At 34.9% G+C, this 25,441-nt stretch overlaps 2 protein-coding genes across 2 annotated transcripts; both read right to left on the bottom strand.

Annotated features, from left to right (window-relative positions):
* Positions 1–1,758: 1,758 nt before the first annotated feature.
* Positions 1,759–2,646, bottom strand: LOC127740485 (uncharacterized). The gene has a single exon (XM_052251459.1). It carries the CDS (start codon positions 2,644–2,646, stop codon positions 1,759–1,761), a length of 888 nt encoding a protein of 295 aa, XP_052107419.1.
* Positions 2,647–15,949: 13,303 nt separating this feature from the next.
* On the bottom strand, positions 15,950–18,911 carry LOC107496736 (uncharacterized). The gene is made up of 3 exons (XM_052251812.1): positions 18,570–18,911; positions 16,962–17,289; positions 15,950–16,349 (listed from the first exon to the last, which is right to left on the bottom strand). The coding sequence occupies exons 1-3, from the start codon at positions 18,715–18,717 to the stop codon at positions 16,136–16,138; spliced, it is 690 nt and encodes a 229-aa protein (XP_052107772.1). The 5' UTR covers positions 18,718–18,911; the 3' UTR covers positions 15,950–16,135.
* Positions 18,912–25,441: the final 6,530 nt, after the last annotated feature.

Here is a 25,441-nt window from a genome sequence, read left to right as displayed (position 1 = left end):
AACACCTCCTCGCACGCAAGGGTCCATTCAAACGCTATCCCTTTTCTCATCAGATTGAAAAAGGGCAGGGCTTTTGCTGCCGACGCTCTGAGGAAACGGGACAGCGCGGTGAATCTTCCTGCCAGCCTCTGGACGTCTTTGACTCAGCCCGGGCTCTTTATTTGGAGTATCGCCTGGCACTTTTCGAGGTTGGCTTCCACCCCCCTTTGGGTTATCATAAATCCCAGGAATTTTTCGGCCTCCATGGAAAAGGCACACTTGAGCGGGTTGAGCCTCATGCCGTGTTGTCGGAGGGACGCGAACACGTTCCCCAAGTCGCTCATGAGATCATCAGGCCAGGTGGTCTTCGCGAGGATGTCGTCTACATAGACTTCTACTGTTCTGCCTATGAGATCGCTGAATATCTTGTTCATCAGCCTCTGGTACGTGGCCTCCGCATTTTTCAAGCCAAATGGCATCACCTTGTAGCAATAGATTCTTTTCGGCGTTATAAACGCTATTTTATCCTCGTCAGGCCGGTGCATCGGTATCTGATTGTAACCGGAGTAGGCGTCCATAAAGCCCAGATATCGGTACCCTGCCGCTGCATCAACAAGCGCGTCGATGTTGAGGAGGGGGTAGCAGTCCTTGGGACATGCTTTGTTAAGATCGGAGTAGTCCACACACATCCTCCATCTCCCATTGTGCTTTTTTACCAGAACTACATTCGACAGCCAAGTCAAATAGTCTAGTTCTCGGATAAAACCTGCTTCTAGGAGGCTGGCCGTTTGCCTGGCCACCTCCTCTGCTCTTTCCTGTGACATCTTCCTTCTCCTCTGAGCCACTGGTCGGGATTCTGGCTTGACGGCCAGGTGGTGTGACATGAGTTGGGGTTCTATACATGGCATATCGGCTGGCGTCCAGGCAAACAAATTGCCATTGGCCCTGATCATTTATACCAAAGGCTCTTTCAATTCATGTGGGAGGTTTCGGTTTACGAACGTGAACTTCTCCTCCGTGTCCCCGACCCTAAACTTCTCCAGGTCCCCCTCTGGTTCAGGCCTGGGCTTGTCGCCGACCCTAACATCCAGGTTGGTGAGGAACACCCCCGATGCTTCTTTGGATTTTTTCCTCAAGAAGAGGCTGGCGTTGTCGCAAGCGACTGCCGTTTCCAAACCTCCTTTTATGGATCCTACAAAACCGTTATTAGTGACAAACTTCATCACTAGCAGCTTTGTACTGATCACTGCCCCAACATCATTAATGGTTTTCCTCCCTAGGATGATGTTGTAGGCTGTAGAGTCCCGCAGAACCACGAACTCAGCCATTATCGATCTTCGCCCCTGTCCTTGTCCCACGGAGACCGGCAGAGAGATTATCCCATCTGGCTTGATGAAGTGATCACCTAGACCTACGATACCGTGTTGGTGAGTCGTTAGGTCGTCATCCCGTAACCCTAGTGCATCGAACACGTTGCAGAACATAATATTTGAGTCTGCCCTCGTATTTATAAGGATCCGTTTGACAAGACCGGTTCCGACCCTGGCCGTGATGACCATGGGGGGATTTCCAGGACCTCGTCGAACCATTGGTGTTCCGGGCCGAAAGAGATGGATAGAAGCCTTTGGAGCTTCACGCAGATGAGGAGGAGACTGCCAGGACTTTGGCGTCTTTCTTGTGTGCCGATCTCGACCTTGGAGCCGTGTTTCTCGCGGTTACTACATTTACTACGGTAAGGCCGTAGTCGTCGTCCCCTGGCTCTTGTCGTCGCTTCACTGTTCAGGTCTTGTCTTCCCCATTATGATCGCGATTTCGTCTCCTCGGCTCCCTGATAAGGTGGGAGAATTCGGCTAGTTTTCCGTCCCTGATTGCTTGTTCTAGTGCGTCCTTCAGGTCAAAACAATCATGTGCCTTGTGTCCATAGCCCTTATGGTAATCACAGTAGAGACTCTTGTTCCCCCCGGTTCGGTCCTTCAAAGGACGGGGCTTTGACAAGATTCCCTTGTCAGCTATCTGCTGGTAAACTTCTATGATGGGGAGGGTGAGGGGAGTGTAATTGGTGAATTTTCTGACACGAGGAAACGGTCTGGGTGCCTTGCTCGGACCGCCATCTCTGGCGTGCTCCTTCTGCCTTTCTCCATTACCATGCTGCCTAAGTTGATTGTAAGAGGGATGTCGCTTGTTGGTAGCCACAACTTGACTGACTTCCTCATCCTTAACGTATTCCCAGGCTACAGTTTGGATCTCTTGTATCGTCCAGACCGGCTTTGTGGTGAGGTGCTTTCTGAAGTCCTTGTTAAGGAACCCGTTCGTAAGACAGAGACTAGCCACCGAATCGGTTAACCCCTCGATCTCCAAGCACTCGTCGTTGAAACGGTCTAGATACTTTCTGGTCGGCTCGCCGGTTTTCTGAGTGATGCCGAGCAGATTGATCAGGTGTTTTGCCTTCGCGATTTTGGTGGTGAATTGTGCTAGGAAGGCACGACTAATATCCGAGAAGCCAGCCACAGAGCCCTGCGGGAGGCTATTGAACCACCGTATCGCAAGCCCTGCCAGGGTGACTGGGAAGGCACGGCACCTTACTTCGTCTCCCACTCTCTCCAGGTTCATTCTGGCCTCAAAGGCCGTGAGGTGCTCCTGCGGGTCTTGGGTTCCGTCATACCTCATGTCCGTTAGTTTGTCAAAGTGTTTTGGCAACCGGACCTCGAGGATGGAACGATGGAATAGGGTGGCGCCCATAATCATGGGTCGCCGTGTTCCCCTAGATCTTTCTTCGCCGCTTTCGCGATCTCGCCTCGTGGTGCGTGCCCTCTTGCCTCTGGCATAGATGATTGTGTCATTTTGTCTCGTCGGGTGTTTCCGATCTTCCCGGCTACGTTTTGATTCTGATCTCGAGACGGAAGCACGCTGGGAGCGACTGCTTCGGTGGGAGGTCTTCCCCGACTTTCGGAAGACTGAAAATAGTCGGGGTCGGAAGTTTGCTGATGATGCTCCTGATCCGCTAATTAGCGCTCCAGGTTCTGCACCCTGTGGTGTAGTTCCTGCATTACCCTAGCGCTGTCGCTACCAGTTCCCCCGAAGGGGCGTCTTTCTTGGGCTCTCAACTGTGGCTCAGTACGTCGCGGAGGGGACCTCAGCTGCTCACGGGGAGAGGCGACGGAGGATGCCCCCTCGAGGCTCGCCGTGCGGCCATGGTCCCCTGGACCTTGCACGATCTCCATTTAGGTGGTCCCCACAGACGACGCCAATGTTTGGTATCTTGAGTATCGGACGGTTCGGAGGGATCCTCGGATGGATAGGTGGGGTGTAGCCTGGAACCGGGTCGCGAGGGTGGAGTTGGAGTAGCCGACTTCCCGAGCTCTTAACGTGGAGGGGGTGTCACCTGCAAAAACACTCCGACGCCCAAGTCAGTTGAGTGTGCAAGAGAGAAAGGGATAAAGTGGTATATAACGTACCTTGAGGAAGGGGTAGGACCCTCCCCATATATACTGTGTCAGAAGTGGGTCCCACCAGGGCAGAACCCACCTTCCTCGAAGCTTCCTTATACAGCTGTAGCGAAGAGCTGTCCAGGACGCGTGTCCGGGTCATCATTTGGGTGACTCACACCCGACCGTTCGGGTCGGGTGATTCGTGGATTGGGTCAGCCCAGGCTACATTTGGGCCAGGCCATAACAGGTGTGATTTTTAATGTGTATGGCTCATTAATTTAGTTAAGCATGTTGATTAGTGATTGCCATTTTTTTAATATTCTGATTAATCCCACCAGAATTATGTCATTCGAGTCCCTAATTAATTAAAATGCCACAAGAGCCAGAATCCTAAAGGATTGAACTATCCGCATTTATTTTGTACCAGCCTTCTTTCAGTGGAGTCCATCCAATCAGAATTAAGTGCGACACTTGTAAAGTCATTGAGCTTTTTTTTTAAAACGCAACTTATCTAAATACTTAGTATCTCTTGTATTAACATTCTTTTTTTATTTTGTCTTAGGTTTGAACCTATATTAATAAATTTTTTTATTTTTTTTACATTAAAAATATTGATCCTTTAGCATTCTTATTCTCAATTTAATTTTTCTATTAAATTAAAAATTGAAAATTTTATTTAACTAATATATATATATTTTTATTTTGGTATTTATAATGTATGATGATAACTAAATCCCTTCGTAATTTTTAGAGTGATGACTAAGAAATTCTCTTCATATCTATTTCGTCTAATTAAATCAAGAATGAATAAGATATAATGTCAGTTTGGATTGAATTTTGAAAAAAATATTTAATTTTTTCATCTTATTAAAAAATCTTTTTTTTCTAATAAACAAAAATTATTTTATATTTGGATAAACTTTTTAAAAAGAATTTTCAAGTATTAAAACCGTCATTTGCTTCTATTTTTTTAAAAGTATTGTTAACTTTAAAAAAAAGTAAATAATTTATTTTTTTAATAAAAGTACTTTTTTTAAATATGTATTCAAATAAATTTTAAATTGAATAAAAGTATTTTATTTTTTTTTAAAAATACTTTATTTTTTAATTCAAAAAGACCAATTCAAACTAACACGTAATAAATCCTTAATAAAAAAAATCTCCTTTTTGTTTACATTTAGATATTGTTTAAACATACAACAACAACAATAACAACAACAACAACAAAGCCTTGTCCCACTAAGTGGGGTCGGCTACATGAACCAAACGACGTCATTGTGCTCTGTCATGTATCATGTCTACAGAGAGACCGTTTACATGTAGATCTTATTTGACCACCTCATGGATGGTCTTCTTAGGTCTTCCTGTGCCTTTCGCCCTTTGTCCATCTTCCATCTCATCCACCTTCCTGACTGAATGTTCTATCAGTCTTCTTCTCACATGTCCAAACCACCTGAGACGCGATTCAACCATCTTTTTCACAATGGGTGCTACTCCAACTCTCTCCCTTATATCTTCATTCCTTATTTTATCCAATCGCGTATGACCACTCATCCATCTCAACATCTTCATCTCTGCCACACTCAGCTTATGTTCATGCTCCCCTTTAGCCGCCCAACACTTCGTACCATACAGCATAGCCGGTCTTATAGCTGTGCGATAGAATTTACCTTTAAGTTTTAGAGGCACTTTTTTGTCGCATATAAAACTATATGCACTCCGAAATTTTGACCAACCTGCTTGGATCCTATGATTTACATCCTATTCAATCTCTCCATTATCCTGTATGATGCACCCAAGATACTTAAAACTTTTAACTTTTCGTAGGATGTTTTCTCCAATCTTCACTTCTATATTGGGGTTTTCCCTTCTCAGACTGAACTTACATTCCATATATTCCGTCTTACTACGGCTTATGCACAGACCATACACTTCTAAAGCTTCTCTCCATAACTCCAACTTCTTATTTAGGTCTTCTCTTGACTCTCCCATAAGGATGATATCATCGGCAAAAAGCATGCACCATGGCACAGGCTCTTGGATGTGCTCTGTGAGTACTTCCAAGACTAATGTAAAAAGGTATGGACTTAAGGATGATCCCTGGTGCAATCCTATACCAATAGGAAATTCCTCTGTCACACCACCTTGAGTCTTCACACTAGTTGTGGCCCCATCATATATGTCTTTAATTGCCCGAATATATGCGATCCTTACTCTCCTCTTTTCTAAAACCTTCCATAAGACCTCCCTTGGTACCCTATCATACGCTTTTTCCAAATCAATAAACACCATATGTAGATCTCTTTTATTACTACGATACATTTCCATCATCATTCTTAATAGGTATATCACTTCAATGGTAGATCTGCCTGGCATAAATCCAAATTGGTTATCTGTTACTTGTGTCTCTTTTCTCAACCTCCGTTCTATCACCCTTTCCCATAACTTCATAGTATGACTCATAAGCTTAATCCCTCTATAGTTTCCGTAACTTTGTATATCCCCTTTATTCTTGTAGATAGGTACCAAGGTGCTCTTTCTCCACTCATCAGGCATTTTCTTTGACCTTAAAATCCCATTAAAAAGCTTGGTTAACCAGTTGATGCCTTTTTCTCCAAGACCCTTCCAAACCTCAATTGGGATATTATCATGACCTACTGCCCTGCCATTTTTCATCTGCTTTAGAGCCTCTTTTATCTCGAAGTCTCGAATCCTTCGATAGTAGTCGAAGTTTTGATCTTCTTCCCTTGTGCATAATCGACCAAGGCTCGGAAGAGTCTTCTGTCCCTCATTAAATAACTCGTAGAAGTAGCTCTTCCACCTTTCATTAATCTTCTCCTCTTGAGCCAACACCTCTCCATCCTTATCCTTTATGCACTTAACCTGATCCAAATCTCTCGTTCTTCTTTTCCGGCTCTTTGCGATTCTATATATACATTTTTCTCCTTCTTTCGTGCCCAAAGACTGGTAGAGACCCTCATATGCTCTTGTTCTTGCTTCACTTACATCCACTTTTGTCTCTTTCTTAGCCGCCTTATATTTTTCCCAGTTATCTGCATTGCGGCATAAAGACCACTCTTTAAAGCATTCCCTTTTTATCTTTATCTTTTCTTGTATACTCGCATTCTACCACTAGGACTCCTTGTCTCTTGGTCCTATTCCTTTAGATTCATCAAAACTTTCTTTTGCTGTTCTTCTAATAACTTCTGCCATCTCCCTCCACATCTCTTCCGCGCTTCCATTCCCATCCCATTTTGCCTCTTCTCCTACCCGTCTTAGGAAGCTTCTTTGTTCTTCACCTTTCATCCGCCATCACCTCGTCCTTGGGTTCTTCGTATGATGTCTTTTCTTCAACTTTTGCTCAACGCGAAAATCCATGACGAGCACCCTATGTTGTGTTATCAAACTCTCTCCCGGGATAATTTTACAGTTAACGCAAAATTTCCGGTCGACTCTCCTCAACAAGAAGAAGTCGATTTGAGAGCTTGTCATGCCACTCTTATAGGTTATAAGATGTTCGTCTCTCTTTTTAAAACATGTATTTGCGATGAGAAGATCAAAGGTTAAGAAAAAGTCCAAAATAGTTTTACCATCGGCATTGATCACCCCGAAACCATGGCCTCCGTGAATACTCCCATATCCAGTCACTTCTCTCCCAACATGGCCATTTAAATCTCCTCCTAAGAAAATCTTATCTCCCAAAGGTATGCCTTGAACCAAACTCTCTAGATCCTCCCAAAACCTTATCTTGTGTTGTTCGTCCGAACCCACTTGCGGTGTATAGGCGCTAATCACATGGAAAGCACCTCCCTCCACCACAAGTTTGATAGAAATGATCCGATCTCCCAACCTCTTGACATCCACTACGTCCTTCTTCCACTGCTTATCCACAATTATTCCAACCCCCTTTCTATTCTTCACCTTTCCTGTATACCAAAGTTTGAAACCAGAAGTATCCAACTCTCTAACCTTTGCACCAACCCATTTCGTTTCTTGTAGGCACATAATATTAATCTTTCTCCTTGTCATGGTGTCCACCACCTCCATGGACTTTCCTGTTAGAGTGCCTATGTTCCATGTCCCAAATCTCAACCTTCTGTCGCTTCAACCTTTATCTTTTACTTTGTGAACTAGCTTATTTACCCTCGTCCGTTCACGAAAACGCGAGAATCCTTGTTCATTTAACACTACATCCGGACACCGATGCAGCGGCTCTTGCTTTGACAGCGTACTCGAGCCATACGGCCATTAAGCATTTATATCAAAACATTTCGTAAAGAATATTTATATCAAAATATTTTGAAATCAATTATTAATTAATTAAGTAGAACAGGCCATTAAACATCTAGGTTGACACTACTTTTATTTTTAAAAAAAATATTTTAAATTCAATTAATTAATAACTTTTTTTTATTTGCAGATTATTAAAATAATAATATTTTTTAATTCAATTCACTTGTTATAAATAATAATAGTAGAAAATAAGTGATTTTAATTTATCTATATTTAATTATAAAAACATTATTAATATAATATGTTTATATATATCTAAATTTGTTTTCTAATTCTATTATTCTTAATATTTTTTTCTCTATTCACACTTTTCAACTTTTTTCTTAAACCTTCTTTATTTCATATTCTACTTCTTTTTCCTTCTTCAAATATATATTAACCAAGGTAATTAACTACCACACTCTTACGTCAGTGAAGAAATTCAGCTTGTAACCTTTTTTTATGTTTTAGCCATTTGACCTTTACTAAGTACTGGACACAATTAAATATGAAAATATCACAACTAAAACTTTAACCACAATATTAAAATATGAAATCCAACTTTATCCGTATATGAATATCACACATCAGATTAAGTTTTTAGTCTAAAACGGTGTATTAAAGTGCAATTATATTTGTATACACTAAATTAGTCATAAAATCAATTTATTATATAAAGATTTAATTTGATAAAATTTGTTAAAACATACTCAATAATCAAATAATTCATTAGGTGAAAATAATTCATTAGATGGATAATTTGGAAAAAAGTAAATGTGATTCTTAATATATTTTAAAATTATTTTTACAAAATTACATAGAAATAAATTTAATATATATAAATAAGATCAAAATTTAAATAAAAATATCTCATTTTTTATGTAGAATTTGTTTTTAAAGACTAAAATTAAAAGATTGAAATTTAGTATTATATTTAATAGTAAGAGTTTGAAATTAAAATTTTAGTACCAATATATAAAATTTCAATTACTTTAATATTTTTAGAAAATAAAAATACAGAAAATTAAAACTTTTTAAAAAATTTAAAATTTTANNNTTTTTCTAAAAAAATATTCTTATTTATTTTTTTAAATTCTAAATTTATTTTTTAATTTTTATATTTATTTTAAATTAAATATAATATTCGATCTCTTAATTTTAATTCCTCTTTTAAAAGCCGTCTTAATATTTGGTATTAAGAACATGTGAAGAACTTTTTTCTAATTTATTTTTCCGTATTTTTTTTTTTACCTTACTCCCCTCTCCTTCTACTCCTGTTACACTTTGAATAATCTATTTAATTGTGGTTTTTAATGTGTACGGTTCATTAATTTGGTTGGCCATGTTGTTGACTAGTAATCATCACTTCTTCAATGTTCATCGTGAATCTCACCAGAATTATGTCATTCTGATTAAACCGCCACAAGAGCCAAAATCCCTATCTTAAAGAACTGAACCATCCACGTTTATTTTGCACCAACGTTTAGGGCCGTCAAAATGGGCTAAACCCATCGGACCAACCCGTTTACCCATTTAAATGGGCGGGCTTTGGCTCTAAAATTAAGCCCGTTTAAATTTCGGGCTAAACGGGCTGAGTTCGATTAGCCCGAAAAAAAAAAAACAGGTTAAACGGACTAGCCCGCGAGCTAAACGGGTGGCTTGTTTTTTTAACATTTTTTTCAAAAAAGTAGCACTTTTAGCCAATATTTCTCCCGATCTAACCCGAAAATCCAACCCATCAACTAAAAAATATTTTTTTAAAAAGATTTTTTACTTAAAAATGGTATTTTTTGTCAAAATATTTTTCAAAAAATAAAATTAAATGATAAACAGATTGGCCCGTTTAACCCATCAGGCTGACCATAAACGGTATAGGCCAGTCTATTTAACCCACAAGTTTAACGGGGCGGACCTAAATGGGCCGGGCTAGCCGATTTGACAACCCTACCAACGTTCTTTCAGCAGAATCCACCTAACCAGAATTGAATGTGACACTTGTAAAGTTATTAAGCTCTTTTTCTTAAAATGCAGCTTATCTAAATACTTAGTATCTCTTGTATTAACACTTTTTTTTCTTAGGTTTGAACCTATATTAATGAATTTTTTTATACATTAAAAATATTGATCCTTTAGCATTCTTATTCTCAATCTAATTTTTCTATTAAATTAAAAATAAAAAATTTTATTTAACTAATATATATTATTTATTTTGGTATTTATAGTGCACAATGATAACTAAATCCCTTTGTAATTTTTTGAGTGATGACTAAGAAATTCTCTTCATACCTATTTTATCTAAATAAATCAAGAATGAACAAGATATAGGGTTAGTTTGGATTGACTTTTGAAAAAAATATTTAATTTTTTTATCTTTTTAAAAAAGATATTTTTTTAACAGACAAAAATTATTTTACATTTGAATAAACTTTTTAAAATAAATTTTTAAGTATTAAAAACGTCTTTTTTTTTTAAAGCAAGGTATTGTTAGCTTTAAAAAAATATTTTTTTAATAAAAATGCTTTTTTAGGGTTAAGTACTATTTTGGTCCCTAACGTAGAGGCTAAAAATTTGTTTCGTTCCCAAGTTTTTTTTGCAAACAAAATCGTCCCCAAAGTTCATGGTTATTTTAAAATGGTCCTCTCGCACCAAAAATAAATTTTAATGACAAGTTTGCCTCTTGCGGTTTGTGTCCCTTGATTTCATTCCCGCAAATTCGATTGCTGCTCCTCAAGTAACTCTTAATGTTCCTTAAAACATTTGAAAGCTGAAATGTTGGTGTGAAACCCTCAAATACGTTGGTGCAAAGAGAGTCTACAGAAGGGGTTGTCGTGATTTGGCTAGTTTAGGGTTCACAATCGGTGGGGTGTGACATTAGTCACTGATCTTCATCGCTGCTCCAACTGATTGTCCAAGTACGGTTACTTTCCATCCCTCCAGCAATCATGTCAACTTTTTACAGCATCTTGGGGGTTTGCACTTGAGCACAATGTTGCTCTGTTTGAGCATTTTGGGGTTTAATCCAGGCTTCCGAGTCTGTTGCTATAGCTAGGGTTTGTATATATGTGTTTCTTTGTTTCATTCTCTGTTTTAGTAATGTATTCTGTTGAATAACAGGGTTGACTGAGCAGAAGATGGTGTACATAAACATGAGGGTTCATTATGGCAGTGCATTCGGATATGAAGACGGGGTATTTAAGTACTTGAAGGGTCAAAGTACAATTATCGAAGACATTGACAGCGATCATTGGTTTGTGTTTGAGGCCTATGAAGAGTTAAGGCAGTTAGGGTATTTGCAAGCCAACATTGAAGCCTTGTGGTGTAAAGATCCAAGCTTGGATGACTCAAAGACTAACTTGAAGATGCTAAAGGGTGATGCAGACGCAATCAAAATGTGCAACATTGCTGAGTTAAGAGGCTTGGTAGAGTTGTTTGTGGTCCATGATGTTGGTGATGCAAAGCCGTTTCTGGAAGTGGGTTACATTGACGTTGGGAGAGTAGCTGAAAATGGGACAGATGCTGGGATTGAGTTGGTTGTTTTCGAAGGGCACGGGACTGAGGTAGCTGAGGGAAGTGGGGAACCTAATAAGGGAACCGAGGGTGGAGGAGAGTTTCGAGTGGATGGAAATGGAACCAGTGATGAAGACAGTGAAGACCCCAAGTATTTGCTATCCGATGGGGGGGACAATACATGTGACATTCACGTCACTGATAGTGAGGAGGAGTATGAGTACGATAGTGGATTTGATGAGGATAATTTTGTGCCTAAGGAAGATACTGCTGTCAAGGGAAAGGGGGTTGGGATAAGTCAGTTTAGTGATAAGGATAGGGTAGATAGTGACGAGTTGGAGGTAGACCATATGATTGGTGGAGATGATGGAGAGGATGATGATGTCGAGGATGATGCTGATGATACATCAGATCGTAGGGGTCAAAAGTTTCCCGTTCATAAACCTTTGAAGGACATAAGCAGCTATAGATGGGAGGTAGAAACACTTTATGCATCTAGACAAGAATTTAAGGACATTGTGTTGGCTTTATGCAGTTCATACAGCTAGGAGCATTAAGTTTAAGAAGTGTGACTTGGTGAGAGTTAGAGTTGTTTGTCAGAAGGATTACCCTTTCTGGCTCTATGCACACAGGGTTGGGGATGAATCCACGTGGCAGTTAAGAAGCATGAACCTGCAACACACCTGCATGCAAACACACAGGGTTGTAATTCTGCACATTAAGTGGCTTGAAGCTCAATTTAAGAAGAATGTAGAGTCAAATCCTAAAATAAAAATAAAAGAGTTGGTGGCAAAAGCACACAAGAAATAGAATGTAACTGTGACCAAGTCCATGGCAGCCAAAACAAAGCAAAAGGCACAAAGTCAGATTCAGGGTGCATTTAGGGAGCAGTATAAAAGGATTAATAATTACTGTGCTGAGCTTCTAAGGGCAAATCCAGGTTCATCGGTCATCCTGAAAGTGATCCGGAGCCCAGATTTTGCCTAGGAGGTCCAGAACCCAGAGTTGATGAATTATTATATATTCTAAAGACTGTATATCTGCTTCAATGCATGCAAGAAGAGCTTCCAACATTGCAGACCCTTTATCAGCTTGGATGGGTGCTTCTTGAAGACTACTCAGGGTGGCTAGTTATTGACTGCAATAGGAAGAGACCCAATGACCAGATCCTTTCGATTGCTTATGTGGTGGTTGAAGTTGAGACAAAGGACTCCTGGGTTTGGTTTTTGAGACATCTATCTGACGATTTGGGTGCTAAGAAAATTAGAAGGTGCACATTCATGTCGGATGAGCAGAAGGTGAACATTAATTTGATCATCATTTTGGGCATTATGAATTATTGTGAACACTATACTAACTTGCAAACTCACCTTTCTACTGCAGAGCTTGTTACTAGCTTTTGAAGAAGTTATTCCAGGGGTTGACAACCGATGCTGCATGAGGCATCTGTATAACAATTTCAGGAAGAAATTCCCTAGATTGGAGCTGAAGAATCAAATGTGGAGATGTGCAAAGTCAACGCACTGGAAAGATTGGGAGAAGGAGATGAAGTCACTGAGGCTCAAGAATGAGGGTGCATATCGGCACTTGAACAGCATTCCACCTAGGTTCTGGTCTCATTCTCGCTTTTCATTTTATTCAAAATGTGACTCCCTTGTTAACAACATGAGTGAGAGTTTTAATGCTCTCATAGTTGAGGCTAGAAAAAACCAATTGTGACTATGTTAGAGGACATTAGGTCTATGTAATGACAAGATGGGCTGCCAATAGAGATAGGATTCAAATGTACCAGGGTAACATCATGCCAATAATTAGGAAAAAAGTAGAGAAAAGGGCTAAGTATGCTTGGAACTGGAGGCTATATTGGTCAGCTGCTAGTAAGTATGAGGTGATGTGTGGGTTAGACAAGTTTGTTGTCAATCTATCTGCTGGTGAGTGTTCGTGCAGGAGGTGGCAGATGAGCGGGCTACCTGTCCTCATGCCATCAGCTACATCAACTTCAAGGGGTTGGACTTGGAGTCGTTTGTGGATGACCATTACAAAAAGGATACTTACTTGAGGTGCTACCAGGAAGTCATACATCCTCTGAATGGGCCATATCTGTGGGAGAGAAGTCAGTATGATGATGTCATGCCACCACCATATAGGAAGCCAAGTCACCGGCCAGTGAAGAAGAGGAAGTGAGGACCTGAAAATGAGGATAACAAAAGTCAAACCCACCTCTCCCATAGGGGTCAAATACAAAGATACTCTAATTGTGGTGGTGTAGGCACAAGAAATCAGGTTGCAAAAAGGGTAAGAAGAAGGTATGTGGCTTACTGTTTTAGGGTTCAGTTTGGTAGTATACATTGTTATATATTAAATTGTGACATGAATGTTTCCAATTTTTAATTTTTTTCACAGGTCCAACCTGCATGCCAATAAGTTGGCAAGGGTCCTAAGAGAGGTATGAAGGTTTCAAACTCACAACCCCCTGGCCAAACAGTTCAAAGAGGGAAACTTAGCATGACTTCATGCTCTCAGCCCAACCCTGCAACAACTCAGCCCAACCCTACAACAACACAGCCCAAGAAACCAGCAACCAGGCCTAAGAAGTCAACAGCTAAGCCCACTAATCATTCAACTCAACCCAAGACCCAAGCCAAAAAATCACGGCCTGCACCAGCTCAGTCCAACCCTAAAGCTCCTTCAACTCAGCCATTGCCTAAGAAGAGCAGTGCAACAAAATCCTCCACTAGCAAGAAGGACTCATATAGTCAACCAACTGAGAGAAAGAGGCGTTTTTTGTTATCTAGACTGGTGCACCTCATATCCCACTGCAAAAACTGAAGGTAATGGCAAAATTGCCTCCTAGTGCATGGGACAACCTTTAGATGTCATTAGTTATAATTTGACTATTATGGCTGTTTCACTAGGCCTCAAACAATGTTATTTTGTTAATTTGTTCTATGTGGCTAAGTGGTTTCAACTTTGTTTATGAACACTGTTGGTCTGTGTTTTTTTTTTTAAGTGACATCTTTAATTCTTTAATTGGCCTTTTTGGCTTATGGATTGTGTTATGCATGACTTGAATTGTCAGTGTTTAAGTTTCATTGGTCTGTATTTTATGTCATTACCAGCTGCACATATATCTACTTTAGAGTATTGCAACACAGATCCTTTGCTTTATACTTGGAAACCAACACAACACTGTCATTCATACATTCAAACATGTTCACAAAAGATACAACACAAAAGATCATTGTAACATGAAATATTTTCCTATCAAATATCCAAAAGAACATAATAAAATCCTAAAATTCATGTTCTAATCATCTACAATTTAATTGCATTCCATATGCTTGCCTTGTGTGGATTATGCAGCAACAAATACAAAAACCCAATCCACCCGACAACCCCCTAACGTAGCTACAATCCTCAACTTCCATTCGACATGCTTCAACCTTGTCTTCAAGGTTGTAATTTTCTTCCTGCTTCTTGCAATTTCAGAATCCTGTTGCGCTCCTCCAGCTTCCGGGTCTGCCCACTGAAAAAAATTACAGGTATCCTGGACCTATCACAACCCAGAATTCCTAAGATGAAAGAAACTCATATGAAGAAACTTAATCTCACAAAATAAAGGCCAAATACCTCATAGTAGATACAACCCTAAAATCGTCGGCCTGGATTGTCCTTCTTCGTTCAAGTTCGCAGAATTAGCCTCTCCCCATGCCCACATACCAACTCCTTTGCAGGTGATCGAATTCGACACGATCTGGAATTCTGGGAAGCCATCGACGCAGCGTTTCCGACCCCTTCCTCTGCTTCGTTGAACCCTAGCGCAGCTTCCTTCCTTTGAGTCTTGCCAAGAAGACGATCCTCTACTCCTTCTTCCACAATGTTCACTATTATTATTATTATTATTATTATTATTATTATTATCCGATTAACAAACAGTAACGGATAGTAACGAACTCACGATCCTCTACTCCTTCCACAACATTCACTATTATTATTATTATTATTATTATTATTATTATTATTATTATTATTATTCGACTAACAAACAGTAATGGATAGTAGCGAATTCAGGGGTATAATTATCCGGTGGACAATTTTAAAATAAACATGAATTTTGGAAACAATTTTATTTGTAAAAAAAAATTGGAGACGAAACAAATTTTTAACTTCTACGTTAGAGACCAAAATTGTACTTAACCTTTTAAATTCAAAATGATCAATCTCCAAGACAGACATGCGCAAACTGACAAATTGCTAATTTCTATAATATATTAAGGATATTATTTCAAACATCAAAAGTTTCCTCTAACACGCATTTGATATTTTATATAGTTCTAGTAGCTCTCATCAAACAGGTCAACTTCTATGAAAATATAATAATTAATTTATAATCCCTCTTGATAAGAAAGGCATAATCTCTATCCAAACGCCAAAGTGATAAGCACGTACATGCAAGATTATTTTAAGTTATTTTAAAAGGAAAACCATTAAGATTAGAACAAGAACATATTGAGGCTTACTTAATAAACATAGAAGTATTATTTAGTTTTGACTAAATGACATTTGCATTACACAAGTAATCATGGATAATGACAATGTTTATCTTGTTCACATTTTAAAATTAAATAAATAAAAGAAAGAAAACTTTTTTTTCGGAGGTTCAAAATATTATGCACATACTTAAAGATTTTAAAATAGACAAAAAGGATTTCAGAAGAGAGAATCGACAAAAACATTGTAAGAAGAACAATTACATCAATATCTAAACTAAAGTAGTGATTTTAATCTTCATTAACTTCATATTGTAAATTCAGTGTACACACTCACCTCAACTACACCACAATGATCAATGCTATTAATACCAACAACATTTTCTTTTATACAAAAAAGCTCACACATGAATTCACATCTCACATTTGATATATGTATGTGTATATAATATATATATCTCACAATGAAATCATCTTCCTGTGAATATGAGTGTGTTCTCCAGCCATACCTACTTCTCCATGGTCATGATGATGAAAAAAGAGCGTCAAGATGCCAACTAAGCACAACACTGAACCGACAAGAAGTTTGTCATAGCGCTCGACCCAGTGAAACTTCAGCTGACTAGCCCCGTAGAATGACAACGCTACTAGCGATGTCATCACAGATATTGTGCTGTAACATGCACCATGTCTCAAGCTTAGTGATGGTAACAAGTTTCCAAACTACTAAATCTTTACATAAAGAAGCAGGCTAGAAACTAAAAAATTCAGGGCTTCAAAGAATATACATCTTCAGTACACAATAACATGCAAAGCTCCAAATGCAAAACAATAATCAGGATTCTTAAATTCAAGGGAAAATCATATTTGACTTTCCTTGAGGTTTGGTGTATACTTTACAAAATACAAGGGTAGCGGGTTTATTAAAAATACAGACTGAGTCAGGTTGAATTTCACCAAATTTTAAAGGAGTGTAATTTTCCCTAAATTTCATTATTCTATCAAACAACTTGAAAACCCCGAGCCTCCCTAAACAAATGTAGCCTGTTTGAAGGGAAAAGTATAAATGGAACAGGTTGACTTTAATGCAAGTCAATGTGAGGCGGATGACCAACATCAGAATTTCTAATCATGAATCCACGATAACCAGCGGCACAGTTTCACAATAAACATGTGACTTTATACACTTGCAGGAAAAGCCAACAGCAATACACACAGAGAAAAGCAGAGTAGCACATTTGAAAGAAGAAGCACAGAAAAAATTTGTGTTGCAATTGACTGATACCTGAATAGCAGCACTATGATGGCAAGTATCATCATGGAAGACGAGTTTCCAACGGCAAGAAATACCGGAAGCGTAGTAGCACAAGGAGACAATGCAGGAACAAGGATAAGTCCTGCTACGGCCATTTTCTCCATGGGTTGGTTGTGTGAATGACTATGGCCACCCTTTCCACTTAAAAACAAAATAACATAACCACCACCAAGAACTACAAGTAGCATTGATGCAAGCTTATGCACTGTTTCTTCACCAGCAATGGTGTTTGCCATCGTGATTGCTGTTATGCCAAGCAGTGAAGTGGATATTACATGCAAAATTGCTCCAAGCGCAGCTGCATGGAGAAAATGGATTAAGTACAAAATGTAATGCCGAGAATGATGCAGATAATGATGGCATAATAAAACAACTCGATATATTATCTTCTGATGATATCGTATCAACAAACACAACAAACAAGTAAAAAAAAAAATACACCAATCAAACACGATATCACCCCATGTTATTGCTAATTTGATTAGTGGAGGGAAAAAAGTTACATATATAACAATGTTATCATCCATCAACAAAAGCTTCAGTGTACTCTCACATGTTGGACCATTCTCCTTAACCATCTTTGCAAAGCTGAGATTTCAAACTTAAGATTTTAGCATGCAAGGTTGCGCATCAATTAGTTTTGTAGAATACAGTTCATAGAATTGCATACATACACCAAAAAAAGTGCATACTATTTGATTTCATTAGTCTGCGACTGAGAACCCTTTCCTATGAAAAACTATAGATCGAAGATAATTTTGACACGCCAAGCACCAAATCAACTATTAAGCTAAGAGTAAGACTAAGATCCAATAGATTATTATGATGGGAGGTTAATGACTACCAACAAGGTGCAACGATTCATGACACACTCCACGAGCAAACTTTTCTCTTTTCCCTCTTTCTGGGGAATAATTCTAACTCAAATCCTTACACATAATCATATCATTGAATAAAAAAAACAACAGAAAGAAAGAAAGAAAACATTGAGTAGCAGATGGGCAAGTTATGAGCATAAGCATTCAGCTAGCAGCACTTAAAGCATTACAAATTGGGAACCAAAATTTAAAAAAAAAAAAGGTATATGAAATGTTGAGAACTCATAATCCCATTTTTCGTATTTCAATAATCTATTATACAGAAACCCAATCATGAATCATCACAGAGAAATTTTCTCATTCTTGATACCTCTATCCATTTATAGCATCCACATCAACAGATCAATGCTTCGTAAAACTAGAACAAAGCTACAAAATCCTTAATCCCTAAACCCTAAAATTGAAACATGACCTACGCTCTAAGCACCACAAAACTAATCAAAACCTAGAAAATCCAAAATATTAATAACAATAACAAAGATAAGTAAACAACAACAATAATAACTTCTTCAACTTCACAATGGCAGCATCTGACGCAACCTCATTCACACAAAGTTCAAATGCAAGTAACTAAATAGCTACCAGAAACGGAATCTTTCTCTCATTGGATACAACAGAAAGGTGAAACTAAATTTCATTTCCGAAAACACGGATCTAAGTAAGAAAGAATCAAATCGAAGAAAAAAAAGGAGGAACTCACTAACTAGGAGAGTTCGAGAGAGATTCCATTTCTGAACACGACCAACAATGGAGAATGGAAGCCAGTGAGTTGGAATGAACGAATGCAGAATCGAGACCGTTGCTATTCCCCCAATCGTGGATAGATCTTCGGCGCTGAAAGCATCCATTGCCAAAGCAGCTAAAAAAATATGCAAAAAGAAAAAAAAATTAAAAAGGTGAGATTATGGTTAGATTAGATCTGTGAGTGGAAACCCTGCAAATGGAGAATCGAATTAGAAGATTGAAAAGGGAAATTGAATTGCCATAGTTTTGGAGAAAATAGAGTAAGCGGTAACAGCAGTTGCTGAGGGAAAAAAATATTGGCAAAAATGGGAAAAAAAGCAAATAAATAAATATTATTATTTTCTTAAAAAAAACGTTGTAGATTCATTAAATGTAAGTTTAATTACTATGATTATAATTTTATCAAAATTGTAAGAGTATTTTAGAATCAAACATTTAATATTTTAGTCTTTAAAAAAAATTAATACATCAATTTTAAAGTTTTATTTCGGTAGATAAATTAGTCTCAATTTATTTTTCGGCAGAGTAATTACCCAGTTCCAAAGATTTTAAAAACGGAAATTTTAGTCCCTACAAAAACTAATGTACAAATCAATTCCCAACGTTTTTCTTTGCTGAACATAATAGTCTTTCGTCCAAAAATAAAATAAAATAAAATAATAATTATTATTAATTGCACAATAATATTATACTATATTTTTTGTATTTTTAGACATAAATAATAATAAATTTATTCATTAAATTCTTTTATATATATCACTCAATAATAATAATAATAATAATAATAATAATAATAATAATAAGTTATTAAAAATTATTTTACAAGAAATTCAAAGTTAAAATTATTTGATATTTTTGAATTTAATATAATCAAAATATGTCCGTAAAAAAATATATATGTTTGTATTAAAATATGGCTCATCCTTAAACGCTCTTGCACACTTTGTAAATTCATTAAATTTGAACTCTTTATTTATTATATTTTATTTGAATGGTCTAGATTTAAAAAGGCAACCTGTTAATCAGGTTAATCATTTTTTACAAGTTTTAGATTTTTTTTGTAAATCTCAGATATTGGACTGAAATTCAAAATAAAAAAAATAGTACATAAATATTAAAAACAACATGTCAGTACAAAAAAAATTATTGGACTTTAAAAATAAAATAAATAATACATAAAAAATAAGTTAAAAATTCATGTACTAAATCAAAAAAAAAAGATATATTAGAATCTTAAAAAAATTAATATTAAATATATATTAGGTATATAATATGAAAATTTAAATAAATTTTGTTTTGTATAAAACAAAATTATAATATTAAATGTAAATACAATAATAGAAGCATTTATGTTATATAAAAGAATATTTAAAAGACGTTTTTAAAACAAACTGAAATCTAAGGGACCATTTTGGAGCGAAAAAAAGGCGAGGGACGAAAAAAATTTTCAGCCCCTACGTTAGGGACCAAAATCATACTTAACCCTAATTTTTTATTGAAATATGTTATTTTATTATATTTATAATATATTATTTTGGATAATTATATTATTTTAGTTAATATATTATTTAAAAAAATATTTAAAATTTATTATTTTGTATTAAGAATATTATTAAAAATATATTATTAGTTTTTTTTAAAATAATATTTTTTTATTTGGTTCAAACACTATGACAATAAAAAAATTTTACGTAACTGCATCTACTCAATAAATATTATACTCATTTATTTCTATATTGCATGTAAAATAAATAATTAATGTTTAAAAAAAAGTTAATAAAAGAAAAAAGTATTCTTTTTTTTTTTTACCAACTCTTATATGAAAACTATGTCATTTGAACTACAACTCGTTGATAAAAAAATAAATATTCTTAATTATATATTAAATAGAATAGTTATTTATTAGGCTCATTCTTATACAAATAAATTTTTTTTAATTTTATATCTGTAATATTTTATACCAGTTAACTTTAAAATTTAATTATTTTTTGAATAAATTAATAAAAAATACAAATAATTGTTTAAATATAATTGTATTTTAATTTTTTATTTTATTACGTACAATTTGAGGATAATTTGAAATAAAAGATAATGAACTTGTTGTAATTGTCATCTATTTTGTGCTTTGATTATGTCGTCATTTAAGAATCATGGCGTCTTTATGGAGACCGGGGTTCTTCTACAGAATCGATTTTGCGTTTGGAATTAGCCAACCAGCAGCAGCGACAGACATGCGTCTTCCTTTTCTATGGTAGCAATGTTTCGGACTTTAAAGGTCATTTATGGTAGAGGTAGAATGTGGTGGGTTCAATTAAAATCTGTGACTAGTCAGAACAATAATGAAAGCACCTGCCAACAAATAAAACAGTGAAAATGCTTGAAGACATCACATCAATAATAACAGAGTAATGGAAGAATTCAATCAAATTTTTCTGAGTATTTTTGTGGCGTAAAGGTCGTTCGTGTGTCAAATGAGGGAATTAGTAATTTTTGTTAGTGCGGTTTATTTGTTCAATCCATGACAAAAAAAATAATAATAATAAATAAATTTAATTTATCTGATAACTTTTAATAATATGTTAATTTTTAAAGAGTGTTACACTCCCTACTTTACCTGGAGTGCACTAACTTTTGCCTTAAAATATATATATTAAAAGAAAATATTTTAATTTAGATTTATATTAAATACATATTTTTTTTAATATAACATATTTTTTTAAAAATTTTTGGAAATTGATCTGAGTAATTACACTGTCAGAAAATGAACTAAAGACTGATTTGTCTGATAAAGTAAAACTTTGGAAATTAATCTGTATATTAATTTTTTTTGGGGACTAAAATGTCCGATTCTAAAATCCTCCGGACTGAATTGGATAATTACTCTAATTAGTTTTATTTGGATTTAGCTAAAAGTTTTGAAAGCACTAAACACATGCATCATGATCCGCTTACTATATAAAAGGACTCCATTCTATGCAACATAAACATGTCAAAAGACAGTAAGTTATCTCTGTGAAAGTGCAAGGGAAACACCTTTTGATATATAGTTTGTAAATTTCTCTGAAAGCTTTCAGCTTCCTCCTTTAAAAAAATAAATAAAAGAAAATGAAGATTTTAGCTAATTTTTTTAAGAGTACGTATCACTCATAATGTTTTTATTTTCTATTATAAAAAAGGTAATCTTTATTTTTAGAAAATATTTTTTATCATAATCGATAAGACCTATAATTTAGTATCCTAATCTTTTATAAGGATTCAAATGCCTTTTACTCTCAAGATGAAAAGACTAAAATTTATAAGATATTTTTCTTTATTATAAGCATCACATGTGTTGGATCTTAAATTGTAGATTAAAGTATTTTTATTTTTTTTAGAGGCACATAAAATAAGTTGGTTATTCATTTGTTTTTACAATTGCATCTTTTAAAAATAATTTATGAAAGATGGGTATGCTAGATTGTTTCAAAAATTAAAATCATAATAATAATAATAATAATAATAATAATAATAATAATAATAATAATAATAATAATTTTATTTTTGGACGGATGACTGTTACGTCTAATAGATATTTTTGATCTGGGTAATTAATATTAGACATTTTTTATCTGGGTAATTAATGTAACATTAATGTAGATATTTTTGTGCTGTTGTTGGGCCAACCGTGGAGAGTTCTCGACCACCGGGAGAGTTCGATGAAAAATCAAGTGAGAGAACATAGGATAAAAAGACATCACATCCAACTCAAAACCTTAAGATGTGAAGTTAATGGGTCTCTCATCTTATAATCTCATCACTCTTCCTTGTTTTCTTTTATGTGAGACTAACTTCAACACTCCTCACACTTACAACATTAAGAGCTGTTTCTTCTTCTTCATCTTCTTCTTATTTTATTTACTCATAATTTTTTTTGTTTCACTCTTTTAAAAGGAATAAAACTAAAAAAAGAGAAGATAAATCAATCTTATAAAATTACTAGAAAAAAATGATGAAAAGAAAAAAATGCAGTAATAACAACAACAATAAAAAATAGCAATGAGAGAAAATACGAAAAAAAGAAGGAACAAAAACCAAGAGAAAGAATTCGAAAAAAAAAAGTTTTGTTAATTAATGGCTGAGAGTTAAAACATATATTCATACTCTGACTATTAAAATTGACTTTTATTGAACTTAAACTAACTTAATTAAACTTAATTATTAAAAAAATTTAAACGTATTAAAAACTTTTTTTTTAATTAACATTTCAAGTTTAAATATGAGAATTTTTTTGACAATACTATCTGATCTCTAACTTTTTATGAAACTTCAGCTTAGTAAATTACTAATTTTGGTTAATTGAGTTTTTAATACTATAGAATATAATGTCGTTGATTGAATTTTGACATATTAATTTAGTAAAAAAGTTTTACACGTACTTATAAAAAAAATAATATAATATAATATAATATAAATTATTCAGATACTTCTTTATTTTATAAACGCCATTTAAACAAAAGAAATCTATAAGTATATTTCATAATCATGCAAAAGAATATTTTTTTTAAAAAAATTTTTATTCAAATTTCTGAATATTCTCAGGCATGGAAAGTTTATTATTTTATTATTTGGTTAGACATAATACTATTTATAAGGTTATATATAATATAATTTTAGAGTAACGGAATTCTATAAGTATAATTAGTATTCCGTTTTCATATTTACATAAAATGTGTAACAACATAAAAAATGTCTTATTGATAATATACATATCTAGTTAGTATGAATAAGTTGTTTTCCTTTTAAACTGATATCTTTCATTATAAATCAGAGGTAAGAGTATACCTCCGTTTTCATATAATGAATGAACCAGCTCCTTCTTAATCTCCCCTTAAGATTTTTTTTAGGAAGTATAAGTAGTTAATGAAATATTTGTACAATATGTATAATAGAAGTTTAGGGATGTCTAATTCAATACTAGAAATATAATTATTAGTATTATTTTTTTTCATTAGCTTAAATTTTGGAATGAGTGATATCATGACATGATATCAGAATTTTAGATTCGAAAGGTCAAGAGTTCGATCTTTCGTGAATCCCAAAATCAGCTTAAGCTTTTAAAATGAGTAATTTTATGACATAAGATGTTTATTATCCCTAGTACTTAAATAATTATTCTAAATGAGTGGTTTTATAACTTTTTTTTTCCCTTCTAAGACTGTAATTTTTTTCCCCACATTAATAATGAATTATCCTTTTGGTTCTAATGGCTCATTTTCTCAAAGAACAATGAAGATCTCTACGAAGGTTTCTATTACAAGTTTACAACTCTTTTTTCTATGTCTATCAATCTCATGGGCGAGCCAATATAGAATCTATCAGTATATTTTTAATGGAATAGTTTTAAAGTATCATTTTTTATACTTTTAAAAAATAAATTGATTTAGAATTAAAATTTTTATTAGAATTAATTTATGAAATAAAACCGATATCATATTAGAGATATGGTATTATTTTGATAAAAAATAATAAAATTTTGCCATTTATATAATTATATTGATAAAATAATTTAAAATTGTATAAAATTTTAATTAAACTAATACTAAGTATTGGAGGAATAAATTTTACATTTAATTTCAAATTATTATTTATGACATATGAGCCTATAAATATTATTGTAGAACCCAAAATAAAATGAAATTAGAACTAACATTGGAGATGCTCTCAAACTCAAGGCTAATAATATGCACAAACTGTAAAGTTTTTTTAGTCCAAACTCCAAACAACTTTGTAGGGGTGAACCGGATCGGATATGGCCAAAAGTTCGATCCGACACGCACTAAAATTATCGGATTAGATCTAATATCTGTAGTTTTTAAACTTGGATCCAATCTACACATATGTGGATTGGGTATCAGATATATATACAAAACACAAAAATATTTTTTAAAACTTATTTTTATTAAAAAATATCAATAAAATTTATTTTTTCTATTCTTTAAAATATGTTTACTCTTAAAATAATATTAAACATACTTTTTTTAAATAATAAATTAAAATAATACAACGTATATGATAATTGTTAGTTGAAATAAAGCATAAAAAAATGTTAACTTATTTATTTCTTAATTTTTGTGGATATCTACACAAAATCTGCAATCCGATCCTATTAGTACGTGGGCCGGATCCGACCCGATCCGATAGCCTTGTGGATCAGATCCATATTTGTAATTTTCGAATCGAATTCGAATAAACAACACGAATATGCGGATTGAATCCGATTCATGAACACCCCTACAACTTTGTGCATGGTACGTGACTCATATAAATGAATATATGTAATTATGTATTCAAGTTGTGTATTATGATATAATACACGAGCTTTATAGATAAATTACAAATGACTATTATAAATACTAATCTTCAAGAATCAATCACTATTAATTTACTATCCCAACTACTAATTACTTAATATTCTCCTATATTACTCCTCAAACTCAAGCTGCTAAAATCTATTAAAAACACCAACAAAATAAGAAAAATAATACAAAAATTACTGGAACAAAGTACAAATAGAACTGCCAGAACAAAAATAAGATAAATTGTCAAAGAAGGATGTAGAGAAAATTGCCTGAAAAAAAAACATAGATGAAACTTTTAGAACGGGACAAACTGCCAAAGTAGAACGCATACAGAGTCAGAAAGAGGCGAATTGCCGGAATGGTGGCTAATTGCCGAAAAGGTGGCAAATAGCTAGAAAAGATGAGAATTGTTGAAAAGGTGGCGAACTACCAAAAAGATGGCAAATTGCTGGATAGGAGGCGAACTGCCAGAAAGCATAATGCAAACATA

This window comes from Arachis duranensis, chromosome 7 (genome assembly GCF_000817695.3).
Source record: "Arachis duranensis cultivar V14167 chromosome 7, aradu.V14167.gnm2.J7QH, whole genome shotgun sequence".
In the NCBI taxonomy this organism is placed as follows: domain Eukaryota; kingdom Viridiplantae; phylum Streptophyta; class Magnoliopsida; order Fabales; family Fabaceae; genus Arachis; species Arachis duranensis.
This window is presented reverse-complemented; position numbering and strand designations above follow the sequence as displayed.